Source organism: Mustela erminea, chromosome 7 (assembly GCF_009829155.1).
Source record: "Mustela erminea isolate mMusErm1 chromosome 7, mMusErm1.Pri, whole genome shotgun sequence".
In the NCBI taxonomy this organism is placed as follows: Eukaryota; Metazoa; Chordata; class Mammalia; order Carnivora; family Mustelidae; genus Mustela; species Mustela erminea.
The window spans coordinates 122,227,835-122,246,557 of NC_045620.1; the positions used below are offsets into that span (position 1 = coordinate 122,227,835).

Genomic DNA, 18,723 nt, shown 5'->3' on the forward strand with positions numbered 1-18,723 from the left:
GGATTAAAAAGACCCTTTGGTGGTCTCAGGCATGGCGGCCACAGTACTTCTTAAGTCGCAGTGCTTAGATCTGAACAGTGGCTCTCTATGGCTTCATCTGACCTCTTTTCACCTTAATCCTGGAGAATCCCTTCCTTTGTCTCGGGTGTCTTAGAGGACATCTGCTCGCAGTTCCAGAGAAAGGAGTATCTGAAAATAACTTCATGCTACTATTGCACCTAAATGATTAGGCTGCGTAAAGAATTCTAATGGGAGAATTATTTTAAGAATTCTGAAGGTATTGGTCCTTTGTCTTCTTCTTCTTCTTTTTTGTTAAAGATTTTTATTTATTTATTTGACAGAGATCACAGGTAGGCAGAGAGGCAGGCAGAGAGAGAGAGGAGGATGCAGGCTCCCTGCTCAGCAGGGAGCCCAATGTGGGGCTCAATTCCAGGACCCCGATATCATGACCTGAGCCAAAGGCAGAGGCTTTAGCCCACTGAGCCACCCAGGCAACCGGGTCCTTTGTCTTCTTGCTTTCCACATTAACGTTGAGCAGTCTGAAGCCATTCTGATTCCTGAACCTCAGTATGTCACCCTTTCCTCCCTCTGTGCAGGTCCGTAGGATCTGCTCTTCGCACCAGTGTTCTGAAATTTCACAGTGGTGTGCCTTGTTGTGGGTCTGCTTTCCTCCCTTGTGCGGACATGCAGTGGGCCTTCTCAACCGGGCCACTTTTGTCTTTCACTTCTGGAAAATTCTCTTGCACTCTTTCATCAGTAACGTTCTCCTGTTTTGTTTGTTGTTGTTGTTTATGCGACTCCTGCTTTTTACATATGGAAACTTCTGGACCAGTTCTCTCTCTTTTCCATTCTCTCCAATTTTCCTTCTTTTTCTGGTGCCCTTTGTGTTGAGTTTTGCGTCTTTACTAGCATGGTTGGTATTTCTAAGCTCTTTTTTGTTCTTGTTTTAAACAGTACCCTGTCCTTGCTTCGTGCATGTAGTATCTTCTCTGTGCACGAAGCGTGTCTTTCCCAAGTTTTGTTCTGGTTTGATTTATTTGTTCTTGTCTCTATTTTCCAAGTCAGAGGCCTCCCTCAGAAGTCTGCTGGTCCCTGGTTGTTCTGTACAGGATTAAGAAGAGGGGACTGGGAGCTCTGGTGCATGATGGTGGGCTTGTTTCCTGGCAGACCACACTGGTTGGCCCACACAAGCCATTTGGACACCATTTGGGCTCTGGGTGCAGCACCTGTATCTGTAGGCTTTTCCTCTCGGACTGGCAAGATTCTCCAGAGGGGAAGAAGGTGAGGGTCTGGCTACCAGGGTTCGGGGGGCCCAGTGGGGGAAGAGCTTTGGGGCACTCAACACCAGTATTTAAAATAACCTTCATCTCCTTGATTTTGATATATTACTCTGTGGCTCTCCACTGCTCCCGTCAGCTCTGTGCAAAGACCCTGGGTTCTGTGCTCCCTGGAGGGTCAACCGTCAGACTTCTGGGGGCAGGGTCTAGGGCTTTTCCTTCTTTCATTCAGTCTGCTTTATTTTCACACATGGGTCCTCTCCACCCCTGGCCTGGGAGATAGCCCGGTGCTGTTGCCTCCATCTTTTAAGGATTCTTGTTACAAATGAGGTTTGTTTTGATTTGATTTTAATTTGAAAGCAGTTCTGTCTGAAATCTGGCCATGACAAGTCTGCTTTCCAGACCCCAGAATTTCGTTGGTGGTGTCTCCTCTTTGTTTAGCCCACTCATGTGACTGTACGTCTCTTAAAAAGCTTTCTACCAAGTTGGATTTAGAAGGTAGTGAAGCTGGGTGTGCATATTCAAAATCCCAGTCCTTTTTCCACTTCAGTTTTGCAATTGGAGTAGTAATAATGGTGACAGTGTCAGGTGTGATCCCAAGACTTTTTTATGATGGGATTCCTTAAACGTTGGTCAAAGTTATTGTCCCAAACATTATTTATGGCCCCCGTGGCCATTAGAAGTATAAAGGAGGAAATAAAAGCTTCCTGTCATGGTGGTAGGGTTCTTGGCATGGGTTTTTCTTTGGTGGTGGTTCTTGTGGTACAGCCCTTGGTGTGGGTGAGAAGGGTGCCTCAGTGCCAGGAACAGCAGAGCAATGCTTGGCAAAGGACCATCACGGTGGACGCAGGCTGCTGTGCTGGGACCATGGGCTTCGGGGCAGGTCTCTCCTAGCAGTAGGGCTGCTTGAGAGAAGGAAGCTTCTTTTTTTTTTTTTTTTTTTTTAAAGATTTTATTTATTTATTTGACAGTGAGAGATCACAAGTAGGCAGAGAGGCAGGCAGAGAGAGAGGAAGGGAAGCAGGCTCCCTGCTGAGCAGAGAGCCCGATGTGGGGCTCGATCCCAGGACCCTGAGATCATGACCCGAGCCGAAGGCAGCGGCTTAACCCACTGAGCCACCCAGGCGCCCCGAGAGAAGGAAGCTTCTGAGGCCAGTTGGGAAGCGCTGTGTCAAGTCCTGGACCATGGCCACCACGGTGGGCCCCCTGGCATTGTGCAGCGCCTGGCCCGCCTGGCCATATGCTGGATGGTTTTCAGTGATGCGGGGTGACTCTGAGAAACACTTTCTGAGGAACCTACAGACTGACCCGGGTCAGCTGAGTTTGCTCTGAGGTGAGCACACACCACTCAACTATCAGGGGGATATGTGGAGGGAGGGGAGAGGGAAAGAGCATTTCCCTTCCCTTCCGGGGTATCTGCCCTCAGGGTCAATGCCTTGTGAAGTTCTGCTTTTCCCTCCTACTTCCTCCCTCTTCTCATTGGCAATCAGAGGTTCTCTGAAAGTTTTTTTTTTCTTTTTTCTTCCCCTCACAGAAGCTCCCTGGATATTTCTAGGCCACAGGGCAGTGCTGAGACAAACATCTGGCAGAAGGTTATCTGCCTCTACTTTGTGCCTTCTTGGTCTTCATGGACCCCGTGTTGGGGCCCTGAGACTCCTGAGGGTGTCCCAGCCTTGTCTGCTTCTCCCCTTTGCCCTCCGCACCTCCTCAGCTTGGCAGGGCAGGGCTAGAGGACGCCTTGTAGATTATGTCATCCAACTTGCCCATTTCATGGATGAGGAAGCTAAGGGCCGGAAGCCCGAGGCAGGACTAGAACCCACATCTGCTCAATATTCTCTCCAACCAGACTCTGCCTCTCTTAGCTTTCACATCCTTTTGAAGGTTTTGGTGTCGGGGCTGAGGGGGTCATTGGACTTGTTTGTGCTAACAAACGGTGTGTGGGTTTGAAGAGGAGTCGCCAGCCCATAATGGAGGGAAGCCTCATGGAGTTCTGGGTTGGACCAGTTCTCCCATGGACTGTTGAGAGCTGTTTCTGGGTGCTGGTGTAAGTTGGGGGACGAAGCTTCCCAGAGATCGGCCTCAGAGCTTTAGCGAGAGAGATCTGGATTCAAGCCTGTGCTTGACCTCTGGAGTAGAGATGGATCCTCATCTTTTTGAGCCTGAGGTTCCACTGTAAACTGTAAACTATAAAAGGGAGAGTAAGAGTACTAGCAGCTGCCCAAAGGAGGGCAGGCAGGTTTAGCACCGCCTCTGATGCAGAAAGCAACGCTCTCTTTGGAGAGACATGCACGCGTGTATCCGTGTATCCGTGTATCCGGGCAGCGGGCGTGCATGGAACCCAGTGCCGTTCTGGGCTGAGAAGCACACCTTGCACCTGGAGCTTCCTTAGGGCTCACCTGTGGGGCGTGGGGCTTGGGGCTTGGGGCTTGGGGCTTGGGGTGAGGTTTTAACTTAAAGCTCCTCCTGTCCAGGCCCTAAGGAGGCTTGTCCAACTCCAGCCTCCCCCTCCACACAGGAGGCAGAGCCCACCTCCCAGGGAAGTGCCTCCCTGGGGAAAGGGCTGCACCCCTGGGAGACCCAAGCCTGTGCTTTCTCCAGTGCCTGGTTTTCCAGGGAGCCTTGGTTGGAGGGGGATGGGAGAAGAAGCCCAAGAGGGAGGGGAAGCCGGGGAAGCAGAACGGGAACTGGAAGGGGAAGGGTGTGGGTGGGCCCAGATCCAGCTGCCTCCCACTTTCCTTCTCCTGCCAATCCCCTCCCTGCAGGCGGGTGCACTGGAGGCAGGGGCTTGGCCCGAGTTTCCTCCTGGGGGGTGGGGAGCCGGAGAACTCAGTGTCTGTGAGCAGGGCGGGGGGGGGGCATTGAATCCGCAACACCCCCACCCCTAGCTGAGGCCTGCGGCAGGGGCTTTGTTATTTTACTGGCTTGAGGCCCACACCTGAAGCAGGGAAGATGAAAAGCCCCTAAAATTAAGCTGTGTGGGTGCGGAGGGCCCCCTCGAGCCCCCCAGTTTCCCGAGGCAAATGGGGGCCGATTTGTGGGGTGCGGAGGAGAGTAGCGTGGCCTGGGCTGTGGCCTCTCCCCACCAAGACAGCCTCTCAGCAGCACTGCAGACCTCGGCCTTCAGCCTGGCCGCAGCCGGAGTTCAACCTCAGCTTTCTCTGGGCCCAGACGCTGGTCCTGAAGTGAGGTGACATTCATTTCACTACATCCTGTGACTGCTGCTCACTTCCTCCACGTGGTGGGAGCCATGTGGGGGTGGGGGCGTGAGGGGAGGACAGATTAGAAGGAAAATGTAGCAGGGCTGGGGACCTCTGGGATTTCCCAGGGGGTGGCTGGGTGGGAGGGAGGGTGCGGGAAGCTTTCAAAGGAGAGAACAGGCATGAATGAAGAGAAGGGAGGAGGCAGGAGGCCGCTGGAAGGCCCAGAAGTGGCGCCCACTGTACCACAGCAACGCGGAGGCCCGGGGAGACTGCTGGTGCCTTGGAGGCAGGAGGAGGCCCTGAGGGAAGCCAGGCAGGACCCTGCCAGCTGAGTCGGCCTCAGTTTCCCCCGCTCTCTGGCGGGCTAGGCTGGCCCGAGCTGCCGGTGAGCTTGGGAAGAGGAGTGAGTTCGGAGGAACAGGCCTCACGGGGTCGCGTGGGGCTGACTGGGGGTGGGTGGGTGTCAGGTGGGGCCCGGGGTTGGGGTTGGGGGTGCCCTGCCCTGCTAACCCCTCTTGTCTCCCCCACAGGTGGAGCTACTGGAAGCCCACACCCCACAGCCGGAGGCAGAGTTTCACCGGGATCTATGTCTAAGTTCTAACTCTTGCTGACAAAGACCACGATAATTCCTTCCCCAAAGCCCAGCAGCCCCCCAGCCCCGCGCAGCCCCAGCCTGCCTCCCACCGCCCAGCTGCCCGCCATGCCCTCCAGCGGCCCTGGGGACACCAGCAGCTCCGCTCCGGAGCGGGAGGAGGACCGCAAGGTGAGGGACCCTCTGGCCGCAGCCATGGGAGGGGAGGGGGAGGGTGTAGGAGGGAGGGGCCCTCCCCAGGTAATGACAGCCCTGATGACAGCCCTGGCACAGCCCTGGCGTGCTGAGCGCTGGACCGTGCAGCTCAGTCTCCGCACTGGGCCATGGGGAGGGCTGTGTCCCCGTTTGGGCCATGGGTTGTACACGTTCGGTCCTGGGGATACATCGGGAATTTGAAGCAGTCGCTCTGGGATCCAGGCTTTCTAACTCCTCTGGTGTCTGAGCAGAGGTTCAAGCCCCGGGTCTGTATGCAGTGTGGGGGGACAGCCTGGCAAAGTGTCCCCAAACCCAGCTTCCTTTCTGGATTCGCATCTACCAGCTCTGTATCCTCAGGGGGTCCTTGACCTGTCTTAGCTGCCTCTGCTTCTGCGAGGCCAAAGGCAAGTTTGGGGAGGCTCCGTAGCTAGGAGGCCACGTGAGGGCTCCCCCTCTCAGAGCGCCAGGCACACGGTGACACCAGTCATCCTGGAGATGGTGATTTCCTGCCCCTCACCCCCCCTGGGCTCTGAGTGTCACTTCTGACCATGGAGCCAATGACGTCCTTGTTCTCGGAGCCCCCTGCAGGGTGAGCTTATCACCCTCTGTTGAACTCCAGGACAGGCCTGAATCAAAGGAGATCCCAGCAGCCCCGTAGGGATCCCTGCTTGGCCGCGACAGGCTGCCTGGGACCTCACCAAGCTGCGTCCATCTATAGGCAAAGCTGCCCTGAACCCCAACAGTTAGACTCTGTTTTCACTCTCTGTCAGTGAGATGGTAAACCCCACCACCTTTCTGGGGAAGCTGTGCCAGCCATAGGCCTTCCTGGGGTGTCCTGTCTGCTGTGCCCTGGTCCCCACAGTTCCCTCTGCCTGTTCCCCTTTTCCTGAGCAGGAGGGAGGGGTGGCAATGCTAGGTGGGGGGTATAGTTTGTCCTTCTGGAACCAGAGTGGACACCTGGCACCAGATATGGGCCCCCTGGACACTGCAAGGAGCATCGCATCTGCTTGCCCACCATCGGGGACAGCTCTGAGACCCGCCCCCTGCTTATGCTCCCTGATGCGCCCCCACGCGTGCTCAGCTCCTTCCTGGGCTCCCTCAGCCTTACAGCTTGTTTCTGTTTTCTGAGTGGTTTCCAGCCAGTTGGCTCTCAGGAACAAGCCTTGAAATAAGTGGGGCAAGGACAGATGGCCCTCGTTTACAGATGAGGAAGCTGAGCCCAGCTACCCAGTGGTGGGTCCAGATGAGAGCCTGCTGGATCAGAACCTTTCCCACTGGATCAGTCCTTGTGTGGAGACATGCGGGTGTGCGCATGAAGCCCTGGCACCTACCTTCACAGCCTGGAGTCATGCAGGATGCCCTAGTTGGGGGTGTATACCCAGCAGGTCGGGGAGAAAGTGCTTGCCGTGGTCCACTGAGCCAGGCTTCTAGGGGCTGTGGGTCCCCTTCTTTCTGAACCCACAGAAAAAGAACAGGCAGTCCAGTTTATCCTCTGGGCCTTTCGAGCTACTCCTGTCTCAGGCAGCAGTCGACCCACAGAGAGTCGGGGCCACCTGCGGCCAGCCACCTGTAGCTCTGCATAATTCCCTTCCCCTGGTCAGGTCTGTTTTGCTCCTCTGTTGGATTAGGTGACCCTGAGCTCCCTACCCGGTCTAATGCCTAGACTCGTGCTGACAGAGCTCTGTGTCCGTACACTTGCAGTTGGTGATCAGCTGCCCCCCCCCCCCCGCAGGTGGGCAAGGTGGGGACAGTCAGGCCAAGCTTCTCTCATTACCGGTGCTGCCCTAGATACCAGAGCCCCTGGCTCCCTCGCATGTAGAGCGGCAGAGCAGGCTCTCTGTTCTGACAGTTCAAGATCGAGAAAGAGCCCTGGACAGAGTCAGAAGCCCCAGGTCCCAGGCCTGAGTCTGCCACTTCCTGGAGATGTGACTTCAGGCCATCTGGGCTCGCGTTTGCTCAGCTGTAAAGTGGGGATAGTAACTCTAGCTGTGCCTGTTTTACAGGGTGGTTGGGGAAGTCAGATGAGGTCATGGGCATGGAAATGCCCTGCAAACAGCAAAGTCTGGTCCAATTATGAGGGATTACGATTGCTATTATTATCTACCCATAGTAACTGTTCTGGCTCATGCGGCAACAAACACATACCCGGCCCCAGATCCTGGTGCTGATAGAGCAGGGCTCCTCCCCAGCTGCCCACGCCCACCGGGCGCACACTGGCTCACCTGGCCCACCTCCCCAGCCCCTCTGGGCTGGCTTCCGCAGCTCGGGGGAGCTGCCCTGGGAGCCGCCCTGGGAGCCTCGGCGGAGGGCGGGTAGAGACATTGCCAGTCTCCCACGGCAGCCAGAGAAAACCAGGCCTGGGGCTGCGGTGCCATGTCACCACGGAGGGGGAAGATGGTCTTGGGCTACCGCCCAAGGAGCCTGGCCGAGTCTCCCGGAGCACCTGGCACTAAGGAACTGTTTGGTGAGCCAGAGGGAAGGGGTGTGGCCACCCGCTGGCCCTGGGCCCCACGTGCCCTTCCAGCCTCCTTCCCGGCCACGCCTTCACGCACCTTCCACTGTGGTACTTCCTGGAACCGCCAGCCCTTTGTTTATGCTCCTTCCTCTGCCTGGTGGGCCCTCTCCCTGATTCTCACCGCTCCTCTCTGGTCAAAGCCCTTGCTGCTTTCAGTCTGCCTTGAATTACGGTTTGGAGGGGACCCGTGGTTCTTTTGAGAACACTGGTGGCACCTGGAAAGGTTAAGAAATGCCAATCAGAGCTTGTGGGGCTGGAGCCCAGCAGTCCTTGTTTTAGCCAGGCCTCTCTCTAGGGCATCTGAGAAGTACTGGTGTGGACAACACCCAGCCCCACTGCTGCCCCCGGAGGGCGGGGCTGACTAGCCTGGAGCTGGTGCTCAGGAAGTCCCTTGTGGCTAGGGTTGGAAGGAAAATGAGAGCGGTAAGACCCTCCACAGGGGAACAGCCCGGGGCCTCGATCAGGCAGGCTGGGTGCAGAGCCAGCGGCGAGAGCCAGCGGTGAGAGCCAAGGAGCTCGCTTATGGCTGGGAGTGCACAGAGACGTCTGCCCAGCATCCATTCGTCCGGCAGCCTCCCCTACCCTGCTGTCCATATGTTGGGTGGGGAGGGAGCGAGTGGGGAACGCTGGGACAATGCAGGTTTTGGGGGGGCTGAGCGCTGGGGTTCTCACCAGGCTGGGTCATCTGGGGAAATGTGGCCACAGTGGAGGGAGGGGGAGGTGGCCTTAGGGGAGATGGGTGGGAGGTGACAGCAGGGAGGCCAGGAGCCTGGTGGAGTATCGGGCCCTGCACAGGGGGGAGGGGAGGGGGAACAGGGAGCAGGAAAGGAGACCGAGAGCATTCCCGCCTTGGGGCTAGAAGGGCCTCCTCAGATCCCCACATGTGAATTAGCGCCTGGCCAAGAGTCCAAGCCCCAGGCTGGGCCCCCGATCGTGCGGCTCCCCGCTTTCTTTCCTCCGGCCTCAGAAACACAACAGCCAAGATGCGCCGAGTGCTGACTCCCTGCCAGCTGCTACTTTAAGCTCTGCGCTCGCGTGATCTTAGTTCGCTCTTATTTCGCTCATAGGGTTGCTCCATAAGGTAGGCTGTATTTTTCAGCACTCTATCTTCTGAATGACTACATGGATGCCTAGACACATGGGGTCACTTCACTAAGGTCATATAGCCAGTGAATGCTCTTCCGGGGCCGTGGCACTCAGGCAGGCTCCCCCCAGCCTTCCCACCCGCATAAAGCCCTGATGCCCACAGCCCTGCCCACGGTGCTTCTGCTGCAGGTTCAAGGGTGTTGGTCCAGACTGGAAGTCGGGATGGTCAGAGAATGCTTTACTCAGTGTGGCCATGCTCTTGTCCTGGGGTTGAGGTTTGGGGGCACTTCATCTCCAGTAAGAATTCACATACAAGGCCAGCACGTGCGCGCACACACACAACACACACACCGGACACACACTCTTCCGTGAAGACAGTGCCGTGGCCACACAGCTGCCTGCCCTTCTTCCCTCCCCGCCTGCGTGCCTCCCTCCCTCCTGCATTGTTTCTCTTTTCTCCTCTTCTTCTCTTTCCTTCCAAGTACCTTCCCCAGTACCAACACAGAGTAGGGCTCCGCAGGTCTGTTGCATGAACCGAATAAACATTCCTGGAGGGTCTAGTAAAGGAGAGGGGGTAGGAAGCTATAGGTCATGCCTATCATTTGGAGCAGGGAGGCCTCTCCTGGATAGCTGGGGAGTAGAAGCGACAGGAGGGGTGCGGATTGATGCTGGGGGAGCACAGCCGGTGTGCTGTGTGCATGCGCGAGTGTGAATGTGTGTGTGGTCAGTGCCGTGGCCGGGCTTCTCCCTCCTCACCCAAGGCCACCCCAGAGGCCTGGCAGGTGCCGACTTCCCTTGGGCACGCACCACTTCCTGCGGGCAGTACACAGGCTTGGGGGCACCCTGGGTGGGCTTCTCCCAGCTCCGCTCTCCGTTGTTCTTGCTGGTCCATAGGTCTGTTGCCTGCTCGGGCACGCTCTGCCTTCATTACACTCAGATGCCCACACACCGTCGCTGAGGGCCGGCTCTTTGCTTTGTAATAGTCACTGTAGGGGTTGTTGAAATAGCAGCCCTCTTAGTACATTCAAGCAGTTACAGAAGAGGCCGCGTTCCCCTTCCCTGTTCAGGAGCCCAGCTAGGAAGAAGGGCGCATCCATTTGTAGCTCAGTGGAGTTGATAAGATGCTTGGGCACGTGCAGCAGGTGTGTGAAGCACACGGGGCCCGCCCCTGCACTGACAGGGACCTGTGTGTTCGTGCTGGGATGCTCTAAAGTTCTCTGAGTTAGACAGGACAGGCGTACCTCAGGGAGATTGCCGGCTTGGCTCAGATCACCACTCTAAGGCGAGGATCCCAATGAAGCCAGTCAGATGAATTTTTTTCGACGTCCCAACTCATATACGTTACGTTGGTACTCTTCTGGAGTCTATCAGGTGTGCAATGACACGTCTAAACAAATTTACATACCTTCATTTAAAAGTAGTGCTAAAACATGCCAACCCTCTGAGCTTCCAGCAAGTTGTAATCGCTGGTCATCGCGACCAATATAATAATAATAATGAGGAAAAATTTGGAATATTGCAAGAATTACCAGAATGTGACACAGAGACTATGAAGTGAGCAAAGGGCTGTTAGAAAAATGGCACCGATAGACCTGCTGGACACGGGGTCGCCGGAGACCTTCAGTTCATCAAACGTGTGCACTCCGTGCGGTGCGGGGAAAGGAGGTAGCCTGTGCGTGTCCGGCTCAGGTAACCCGCTATTGATACAGTTGTGAGCGCATCACTGGGACTCTGGAGACGGGCCTGTGTTTGAATCTGGACTCTGCTGTGTGACTCGCTCATGTGGCCTCTGAGCAGGGAAATGAGAGTTTGACATGGTGTGTGTTTAACACAGGGGCCTGGCATGTATTCTGTTCGTCTTGGGACTCACTTTGGGTAACTAGCTAGCTTGCTACTACCTACCTAGCAATCTCTTTATCTACCACCTGCCTGCACATTCGTGCTGTAGATCCACGGGGCGAGAGTGTGGAAAATACAGGTGGGGTGTGAAAGGTGTGGCCTGAAGGTCCACGGAGAACCTGGCGTGTGGAAGGAAGGTTATTTCTGGGTCCCTGAGAACAGGCAGGCCTGAGGACCCTCTTCCCTTCACACATTGAATAGATGCAACACTGAAGCCAGAGACAGGGAGCCCTAACTCTTGTTGGGAGAGGCTGTGGCTGCCTTCAGAGGCTCTGGTGTGGGTCCCTCAGGCCTTCAGGGGTCAGGCTGGGGATGGAGCCCCTCCCTACCAAGAAGCGTGTCCCCCAGGGCCTGGGCGGGTATAGCCGCGCTCAGCTCTACAGAGCAGGAAAGGGCAGGCTGCCGTGGGTATCCCAGATGAGGGGGAAGTGGAGGTGATGCCCTTCCTCTCTGGCACCTCGGCCTGGCCCTGCCCTGCTGCGGAGAGCCACAGGGCAATTAGGGATATTACTTATAATCGTCCCACGCAATGTTTGCACAGTATGGAAGGTCATAGAAAGGAGTTTGCTTGGCTTGGCAATTAACTCACTTAATCCTCACGGCTGCCCTGGAGGCATCTCCTCTCATTATCCCCATTTCAGAGGTGAGGAATTGAGGCACAGGGAGGTTAAGAAAGTTCGCAAAGGTCACGTGGCTATGAACGGTTTTGTCTGGATTCCTTCCCTCTGTAAACCAAGAAAAAAATCATGTCCTATGTAGTGTTGTAGTGCTTCCAGAAAGGGAGTCCCTGGTGGGATGGGTGGGCTGCAGAGGGCTGGGGTAGGCTCGGGTCCACGGAGGGGGACACTCTACTCAAGTACTTCTTTATGTGTTCTCTCTCTCAACTGAGTGTTCTATTTGCTTATCTTTGTATCCAGTACATAGTAGGTGCTGGATAAATGTTTCTGAGCATGCTCATTGGCCTGGCCACAGAGGTTGACGTGGCTGGGCTGGGCTGCTGTGCCTCGGGCCTGTGGCTCATGGAGTCTCCATTCTGGAAGGCCGTGAAGCCGCAGCATGGCACGCAGGTTGTGGGAGAGGCCTGCAGCCCTGGCGCGGGGACCTGGGAAATCCCACAAGCACCACCGCTTTCAGCCATTCGGCACACGTGGAGCACATGCTGTGTGCAGGTACCCGGGAGCTGTGGGGGCGTGGAGAGCCAAACAGGACATGGCCGGGCCCTCCAGGAGCATGGCCTTTTGGGAGGGATGGAGGCTTTCATCCAGATATACAGTGTGAAGCCGACTAAGCGGTTGATGAATATGTGTTGAATATTGTTGAATAATTGAAACAGAGGGCTGATAGCTTTGGGAGGTGACTGAGATCGTTAACATAGGGGGCTTTGGAGGGTATGTGGAAGTATGAGGGTGTGCAGCCATCCCAGGGGCCACCGTGTGGTCACTCTCACCGCAGCCCCATCCCCCCGCCCCGCCAGCCCTGGCACGCGGCACTCATGAGCGTGTGTGTGTGTGTGTGTGTGTGTGTGTGTGTGCATGTGTGTGCATGCGTGTATGCAGTGTGGTGTGTGGTGTCCTGCGGCCGTCACTCTGCAGACCTGGGCCTCAGGCAGCCCAGACTGGGACCAGGCCTGGTGGAGAGGCCAATTGGTTTCACTGAATTCCGCGATCACAGACGGACCCCTGGAGGCCAGCCAGCCAGCTGGCCAAGGCTGTACGTGCTTCTTGTCCCAAAGGGTCTGGGCAAGTGGCTGGCTAGATCCGGCGAGTTCATCCCCTCCACTCAAACACCAACTTGAGACATCTGCTCAGCGGATGCTGGGTCGGTAGCATCCGGTGTGTGTTCTGAAGGGAGCACGTACATCTGGCGGGCTGGCTCCGGGTGGGACATAGATCTCTTCAGGGGAGGGGTCCTGTGTCCTGGCCGGAGCCTCGGAGACAGGATGCAGATGCCAGTGTGTGCCTCTGCCTTGGATTGCCTGTGTGCTCGTGGCTTCCCGGTGACGCACACAGTGACACACGTTGGGAGCACAGAGGGTAGTAGGCTAGAGTGGTGTGTTACAGCAGAAAGACCCTCGAGCTGGAAATCAAAGATTTAAATGTTGGTTCTAAAGCCTTTTCTCCTGGCTCTCTGATCTCTGCAAGTTAGACAACCCCTCTGAGCTTCAGAGTTCCCGCCGGTGTGATGGAAGAAAATAATACGTGCTCCGCTTGCTGTAAAGCAGAAGAATAAAATGAAACAATGTATGTGAAAATGCTTTGTTAATTACCATGTACTGTACAACTGCGAGAGATTATTATCGTCCCAGCCCAGCTCATCAGAATGAGAAGTTGTATGTGGCTTAAAATAATCCATCCAGTGAGCGGTGTTAAAATCTAGGTCAAATCATAGCCTCAGAAGTTTAGAGAGGCTGATGGTAACTACCTAATCTGACAGGCCACCAAATGTGAAGGTGCTTTGAAAGCTGCAAAGAGTTACATAAATGTAAAGCGACATGATTGTGTTTAAGCCTAGAAAGTACATTTTAGTCATCCTGTTTCCTGATTTGAAATCATAAAGATCAGAGCAACCCTGAAACCTCAGGCACAGTTATATTTGTGCTGCTCTGTGGATTTGCATATGTACCTCTGTGTGTGTGTGTGGACTCCCTTATTGAGTACCTACTATGTGACATTCACTCATGAAGGGATTTTGAGTGCCTGCCTCACGCTAGGTGCCTTGGTCTAGGCACTGGGGATGCTGAGGTTAAGACACACACGGTCCCTCCCTGCAAGGGACTCATGGCCTGTCTAGGACGCTAGCTGGCAGTCACAGTGCTGGGGAGTGGGTGCTGTGGGGGAGAGAGGATCTGTGGCCTCAGTCAGAGGATCAGAGGAGGGAGCCTGGGGGAAGGAAATCTGGGAAATGAGGTTGGAAGAATAAGGGTTTGCTGGTCAACCTGAGGGGGAGGTAGCTGGGGCAGAAGAAATGGTCTATGCCAAGGTGCCGGGGAGGGAAGCAGCCTGCTCTTCCCCCTGGTGCAGTCTGTTGGCGACGGGTGGGAGGAAGGCAGGGGGAGAGGAGACCGAGGCCACCCGCCAGATCCTGGGGGCCTTCCTTCACGCGGGCTAAGGAGCTTGGCTTGATCCTGGAGGCCCCTGGAAGCCCCCTCGGCAAGGGCTTAAGCTCTGCAGAGTGACATAATCAGCTTTGCATTTTGGAAAGATCAGAGAGCCCGTGTTCCTGAGTATCTCACTGCAGTCGACCAGCCAGATGCTAGGGTTTGTCTGTAGCAGTGAGTGATGGCTGCAAATGCGGGGCCCTGGGATATGCATGGGGATGGGGAGGGCGGGCAGGGGGAAGAGGGAGCGATGCAGTTCTGCGAGCAGTGCCGGTCAGGACGTGTGGCGCAGAAGTTAGCAGTTCTTGACGGACTGTATCATGGGTCAGCCTTGGATATATGACTCCCTCACTGAATTGTCATAGCCTTGCTGTCAAGACGTTACCATCCCTGCTTTGTAGGTGAGGAAAGCAAGACTCGGGGTGAAGAGCCTGAAGCTACTAGTGAGTCAAGAGCAGGGCAGAATGTCCCCTCACCTCCCCCCCACCCCGCCCTCTCCAAATCCCACCCGACCAGAGATCTCTGCCCCTCTCCTACCACCTGCCACCATAGGGATTGTCTTATTCAGTCCCCTTAGTGGACGGATGAGGAAACCAACCCGGGCTCATGTGTGTTCCGCTCAATTTGTTACTGTTTTCCAGCTGCTCCAGGTCACTGTGGATCGGATTGTTCCCTTTCAGGGTATTAGTGACGCCGCCGCTGAGTTCAGTGCTGCTTGCAGATTTGATAAGCATATTTCACATTCCTTTGCTCAGCCCATCAGCAAAGATATTGAGTGAGCCTGGCCCCATGATAGATGTGAGAATGGACCACTCGATAGGCCTCCTTGAGGGCCATGGCCCTGAGTCATCTGCTCACTCCCCTCTGTGTTGTCCCCCCAACTCTGTGAACTCGGGCAGGCCCAGAGCAGGAGGCCCCACCGCCCTTCTCTGTGCTCTCATGACATCAATACCTCGAGAAAGAGTGTCTGTTGGCCCCAAATAACATGCTTTTCACAGAGCCGTACTTTAGGGCCTGATGGAAGGGACATGGGCCAGGAGTTGCGCAGACCTAGGTTCGAGCCCCCACGCAGGCTCTGGGGGGAGATTTCGTTTCTCTGGGCACAAACCAGGGGAGCCTGAGGCCTGAATGCCGGATGGGGCATAGCGCACCTTGCCCTGGGCTCAACACGCGGCGGCCTGCCCTGGTGATGTCCACACTCGCAACACGTCAGGGCCTGGTTCGGGGGCACAGCATGCACGGCATCCGGCATCGGAGCATTCCTTTCTCCTGGGGTGTGTTGAGTGGCGAGCACCTCCTGCGCATGCGCATAGCCCGCGCAGACTCCCCGCTGTCTCGAGGTGGCGCAGGAGCCCCCTGCCAGTACCCCCGGGGCCCTCCTTCTCCCAGTACTGATGGAAGCCAGGGTTCGGGGGGTCCCACAATGTCAAGTGTCTTTATTAGGTAGTTGCAGTGGGGTAACCGAGATTCCTTTGTGCTGAGCAGAGGCTCCGAATGGCCTTTGCATCTCTGGTCCGTTCGGAATCAAACTCAAATGAATCCTTCTGTCAGAAATGCAGTCCGTTAAAGAAATAGTTCATAGCCCAGAATTTCTGGGCAGTAGGAGTCTTTCCATATCCTGTGGCCACCCAGACTGACCCTGATCCACATTGGTGGCCCCCTCTTGCCTGTTGCCTTGTGCATTGCAGTTTGAGGGGCTCCGCCCTGAAGAGTGGCCAGTGGCTTGGCAAGGTCTGGCCTTGTGCTTTCTAGGCAAACACAGGGGCTGAGTGGGCCTCCTGCCACCCCGGAGTATATGGGGGGTCGTGTGGGGGGCATGTGGACTACTCACTATGTGCAGGGCTGGGCGCTGGGCTCTGGGAACTCAGCAGTGCACAAAACATACAGGGGGGCAGAACGTTTGTTCATTCCTACTAAAAACTTGAGAAGCTGGCAGAATGGGCACCTTCATGCTCCCCTTTTATGGATGAGGAGAGTGAGGCCCAGAGAAGGGGATAGATTAACTAGCTGATGGACAAGCCGGGCCCCCCCAACCCTTGTTGGTCTTCTCTAAGTCCCGGGCCATTGCGTGACCTCCCATGACCTGACATCGACTCCGTTTTGTAAATGCTGAGTGAGCTAGTCAGAATGATCGAGACAGTGCCCACTTAGCCGCGGTGGAGTCAGACCAAAAGCACCATCTCGGCCTGAAATTCACCATCATGGTGTGTAGATCCAGCTGGAAACTGTCACCAGGATTAGGGTGCCTTCTCTCTGCGATCCAGGTGATCACCTCTTCTGCAGGGGTGACTATGGGGATCTCATGGACGGCCCAGAACCAGAGGTCTGGCCTACCGTGGGGTACGTGCCGTGCCCCTCCACAGGCAGTTTGTCCCCACTGTGGCCTTCCTGCTCTCACAGCTTCTCTGCCATGTTTTCCTGAAAAGAGCCTGTCAGGGGTCTCTGGTCCTGGTGCGGACTCTCTCTCCACCCTGGACCCTCCCCTCCCGCCCACAGACAGGCAAACCACAAGCTATTTTGAAATCACAGAAAATGAAAGTTGAGTAGGATGTTGAGGGACATTTTGATTAAATCCACTGGGAACTTGGGCACCCTGCCTTTCTCTCCCGTGGCACCGGTGCTGCTCCAGGGAGGCACCCTTCCCAGGGAGGACTCTGAAGCCATCTTTGGCTCCTGACGTCCTGCAGGGGCTTGAAGAGCAGCCAGCCCATGGTCCTTCCGCTGGGTCAGGGTCCCTTTCTCCTTCCCGGCATTGTTTCTGTTTGTGATTAGTCATGCTGGAGCTGGCTGAGTCAGAAGCGACCCGTGGGTGGTTTGTGGCCGGGCCGGTGGAGCGGTGAGGCAGGAGGACTTTCTAGGTTTATGCCTCTGTGCTCCATGAGACAACGCAGCAGGGCCCGGCCCTGCCAGGTGCTGGGTGAGATGGGTTCCCAAACAAGACTTGGGGTCTAGAACTCCATGAACGCAGGGAGGGCGTTCAGACAAACCAAGATGCTGTCCCCGAGATGCTTCTGTGGGGTGACAGGCATACGGGCAAGCACTTTTTTTTTTTTTTTTAAAGATTTTATTTATTTATTTGACACAGAGAGATCACAAGTAGGCAGAGAGGCAGGCAGAGAGAGAGAGGAGGAAGCAGGCTCCCTGCTGAGCAGAGAGCCTGATGTGGGGCTCCATCCCAGGACCCTGAGATCATGACCTGAGCTGAAGGCAGCGGCTTAACCCACTGAGCCACCCAGGCGCCCCGGGCAAGCACTTTTGAGCAGGTGTATTCACAGGGGCCTCGAAAGTTCTCTATCGCTGGCCATGGTCCTCATTCCAAGTGTTGCTCCTATTTCCAATTGCTATATTTAATATTTCTTTTGAGGGGATCTTATTTTCGAGAAAGGCGATCAATTAAATATATGACTCATTTAATTTTTGTACCCATGTAAAATGTGTGTCATGGAAATAAACTCCTATCCAGAAACACACTTTTTTGTCAGAGCGCGTGTTGTGATTCTGTGGTGAAGAAAACGTCTCCGCCTGGAGGGAGAGCGGCAGAGCGCCGGGGCGGCTGCAACCCCGAAGTCCCCTGAGGTTTTATTTCCGTGGGACCCGAAGGGTTGGCTCCGGCGTTGCCAGGCCAGAGACGGATGAAGGCCAGCCCTGCCAGGGGGAACAGCCTGGCGTGGCCCTGGAAGTGTGGCCATTGTGGGGGTCGGGGGACAGGGGAGGGGGCCTCTTGGGTCCAGCCCCGGCTTCACAGGCTGTGTCTGTACCCACAGGAGGGAGAGGAGCAGGAGGAGGCTCGTGGCAAGGAGGAGCGGCAGGAGCCCAGCACGACCGCACGGAAGGTGGGGCGGCCTGGGCGGAAGCGCAAGCACCCCCCGGTGAGTGTCACGGCATCCCCCAGGCACACACACACACGCACGCACACGTGCGAAGGCACGCATGCTCTAAACAGCAGGCAGGTGTGTCCTGCGGGCACCTGGGACCATTGGGGCTGGGCCATGGGGTGCAGTCCTCCAGCTGCCCAGCTCACTGACTTTCCCTGTCCTTGGACCCCTATCACCACCCTCACAACTTTCCTGCTCTCTGCCTTGAACCCGAAGCCTCTAGAGAGTAGAGAACTTGCGCTGTGAGTTGTGGCAGAGCTGGGACTTCCTTCTGGAATGGGCAGTAAGAGAGCCTGCCTGTGAGCCCAGGCCAGCCTGCTCAGGCCCCTTTCTCCCCATCCACACATCCATCCTGGGCCTCAGTCCCACCTGAGAACCTGGAGGAAGGGAGCCCAGGCCTAGGAGTCTGATCAAAGTGAGGAGAGATGCAGGCTGATGGGTCCCTTCAGAATAAAGCAGGAGAACCAGACACTGTTCAAGTGTGGGCTTTGGGGCCAGCTCCAAGCCCAGGCTTCTGGGGGCCAGAACCTTGGAGTCTGGTGGGAGCCCCACGGTTGGCCAAGAGGAACAGTGCTCCGGGGGGGCGGGGGGTATGGCCCGTGGGCTCTAGGTGCCTGCCTGCCGATGCCTCAGCCTCAGAGGCAGAGCCGGAGTCTCTGGCCAGCGCAGAAGACAGCTGGTTCCTTTCTGTCAGCCCCTTCCAGCTGAGAATGGGAAAGTTGAGCAAGTAGGCGAGGGGGAGCGGGGAGCTCAGATTTGTAACTCAGACTGTCAAGGAAATGTTCTCCTTTGGGGTGGAGAGTCAGGGTGCACGGTGGCCTTAGCGAAAGGGACAGCAGAGGGAGGGAGGGCTGCAGCCCCTGGAGGTGAGAGGGCCCCCGAGCCAGAGGTCAGGCACCTGCACTTACCAAAGTGCACCGCTGCTAATTCTGCTTGAGGACTGGGAGGGGCGGGGGAGGGGGGGCAGAAGTTAAGTTATTTAATTGG

At 56.1% G+C, this 18,723-nt stretch overlaps 1 protein-coding gene across 4 annotated transcripts in view; it reads left to right on the top strand.

Moving 5' to 3' along the window:
• The window catches only part of DNMT3A (DNA methyltransferase 3 alpha), a 97,133-nt gene that overhangs the window by 21,486 nt on the left and 56,924 nt on the right, over positions 1–18,723 (top strand). For 3 of the 4 annotated variants that reach the window (XM_032353130.1, XM_032353128.1, XM_032353131.1), the window contains exons 2-3: positions 5,008–5,240; positions 17,626–17,730. In XM_032353130.1, coding sequence (XP_032209021.1) covers positions 5,178–5,240; positions 17,626–17,730 — 168 coding nt within the window. In that variant the 5' untranslated portion in view covers positions 5,008–5,177. Of the gene's footprint in view, positions 1–4,151; positions 4,863–5,007; positions 5,241–17,625; positions 17,731–18,723 lie in introns of those variants that run through there. The other variant, XM_032353129.1, reaches the window with a different exon arrangement.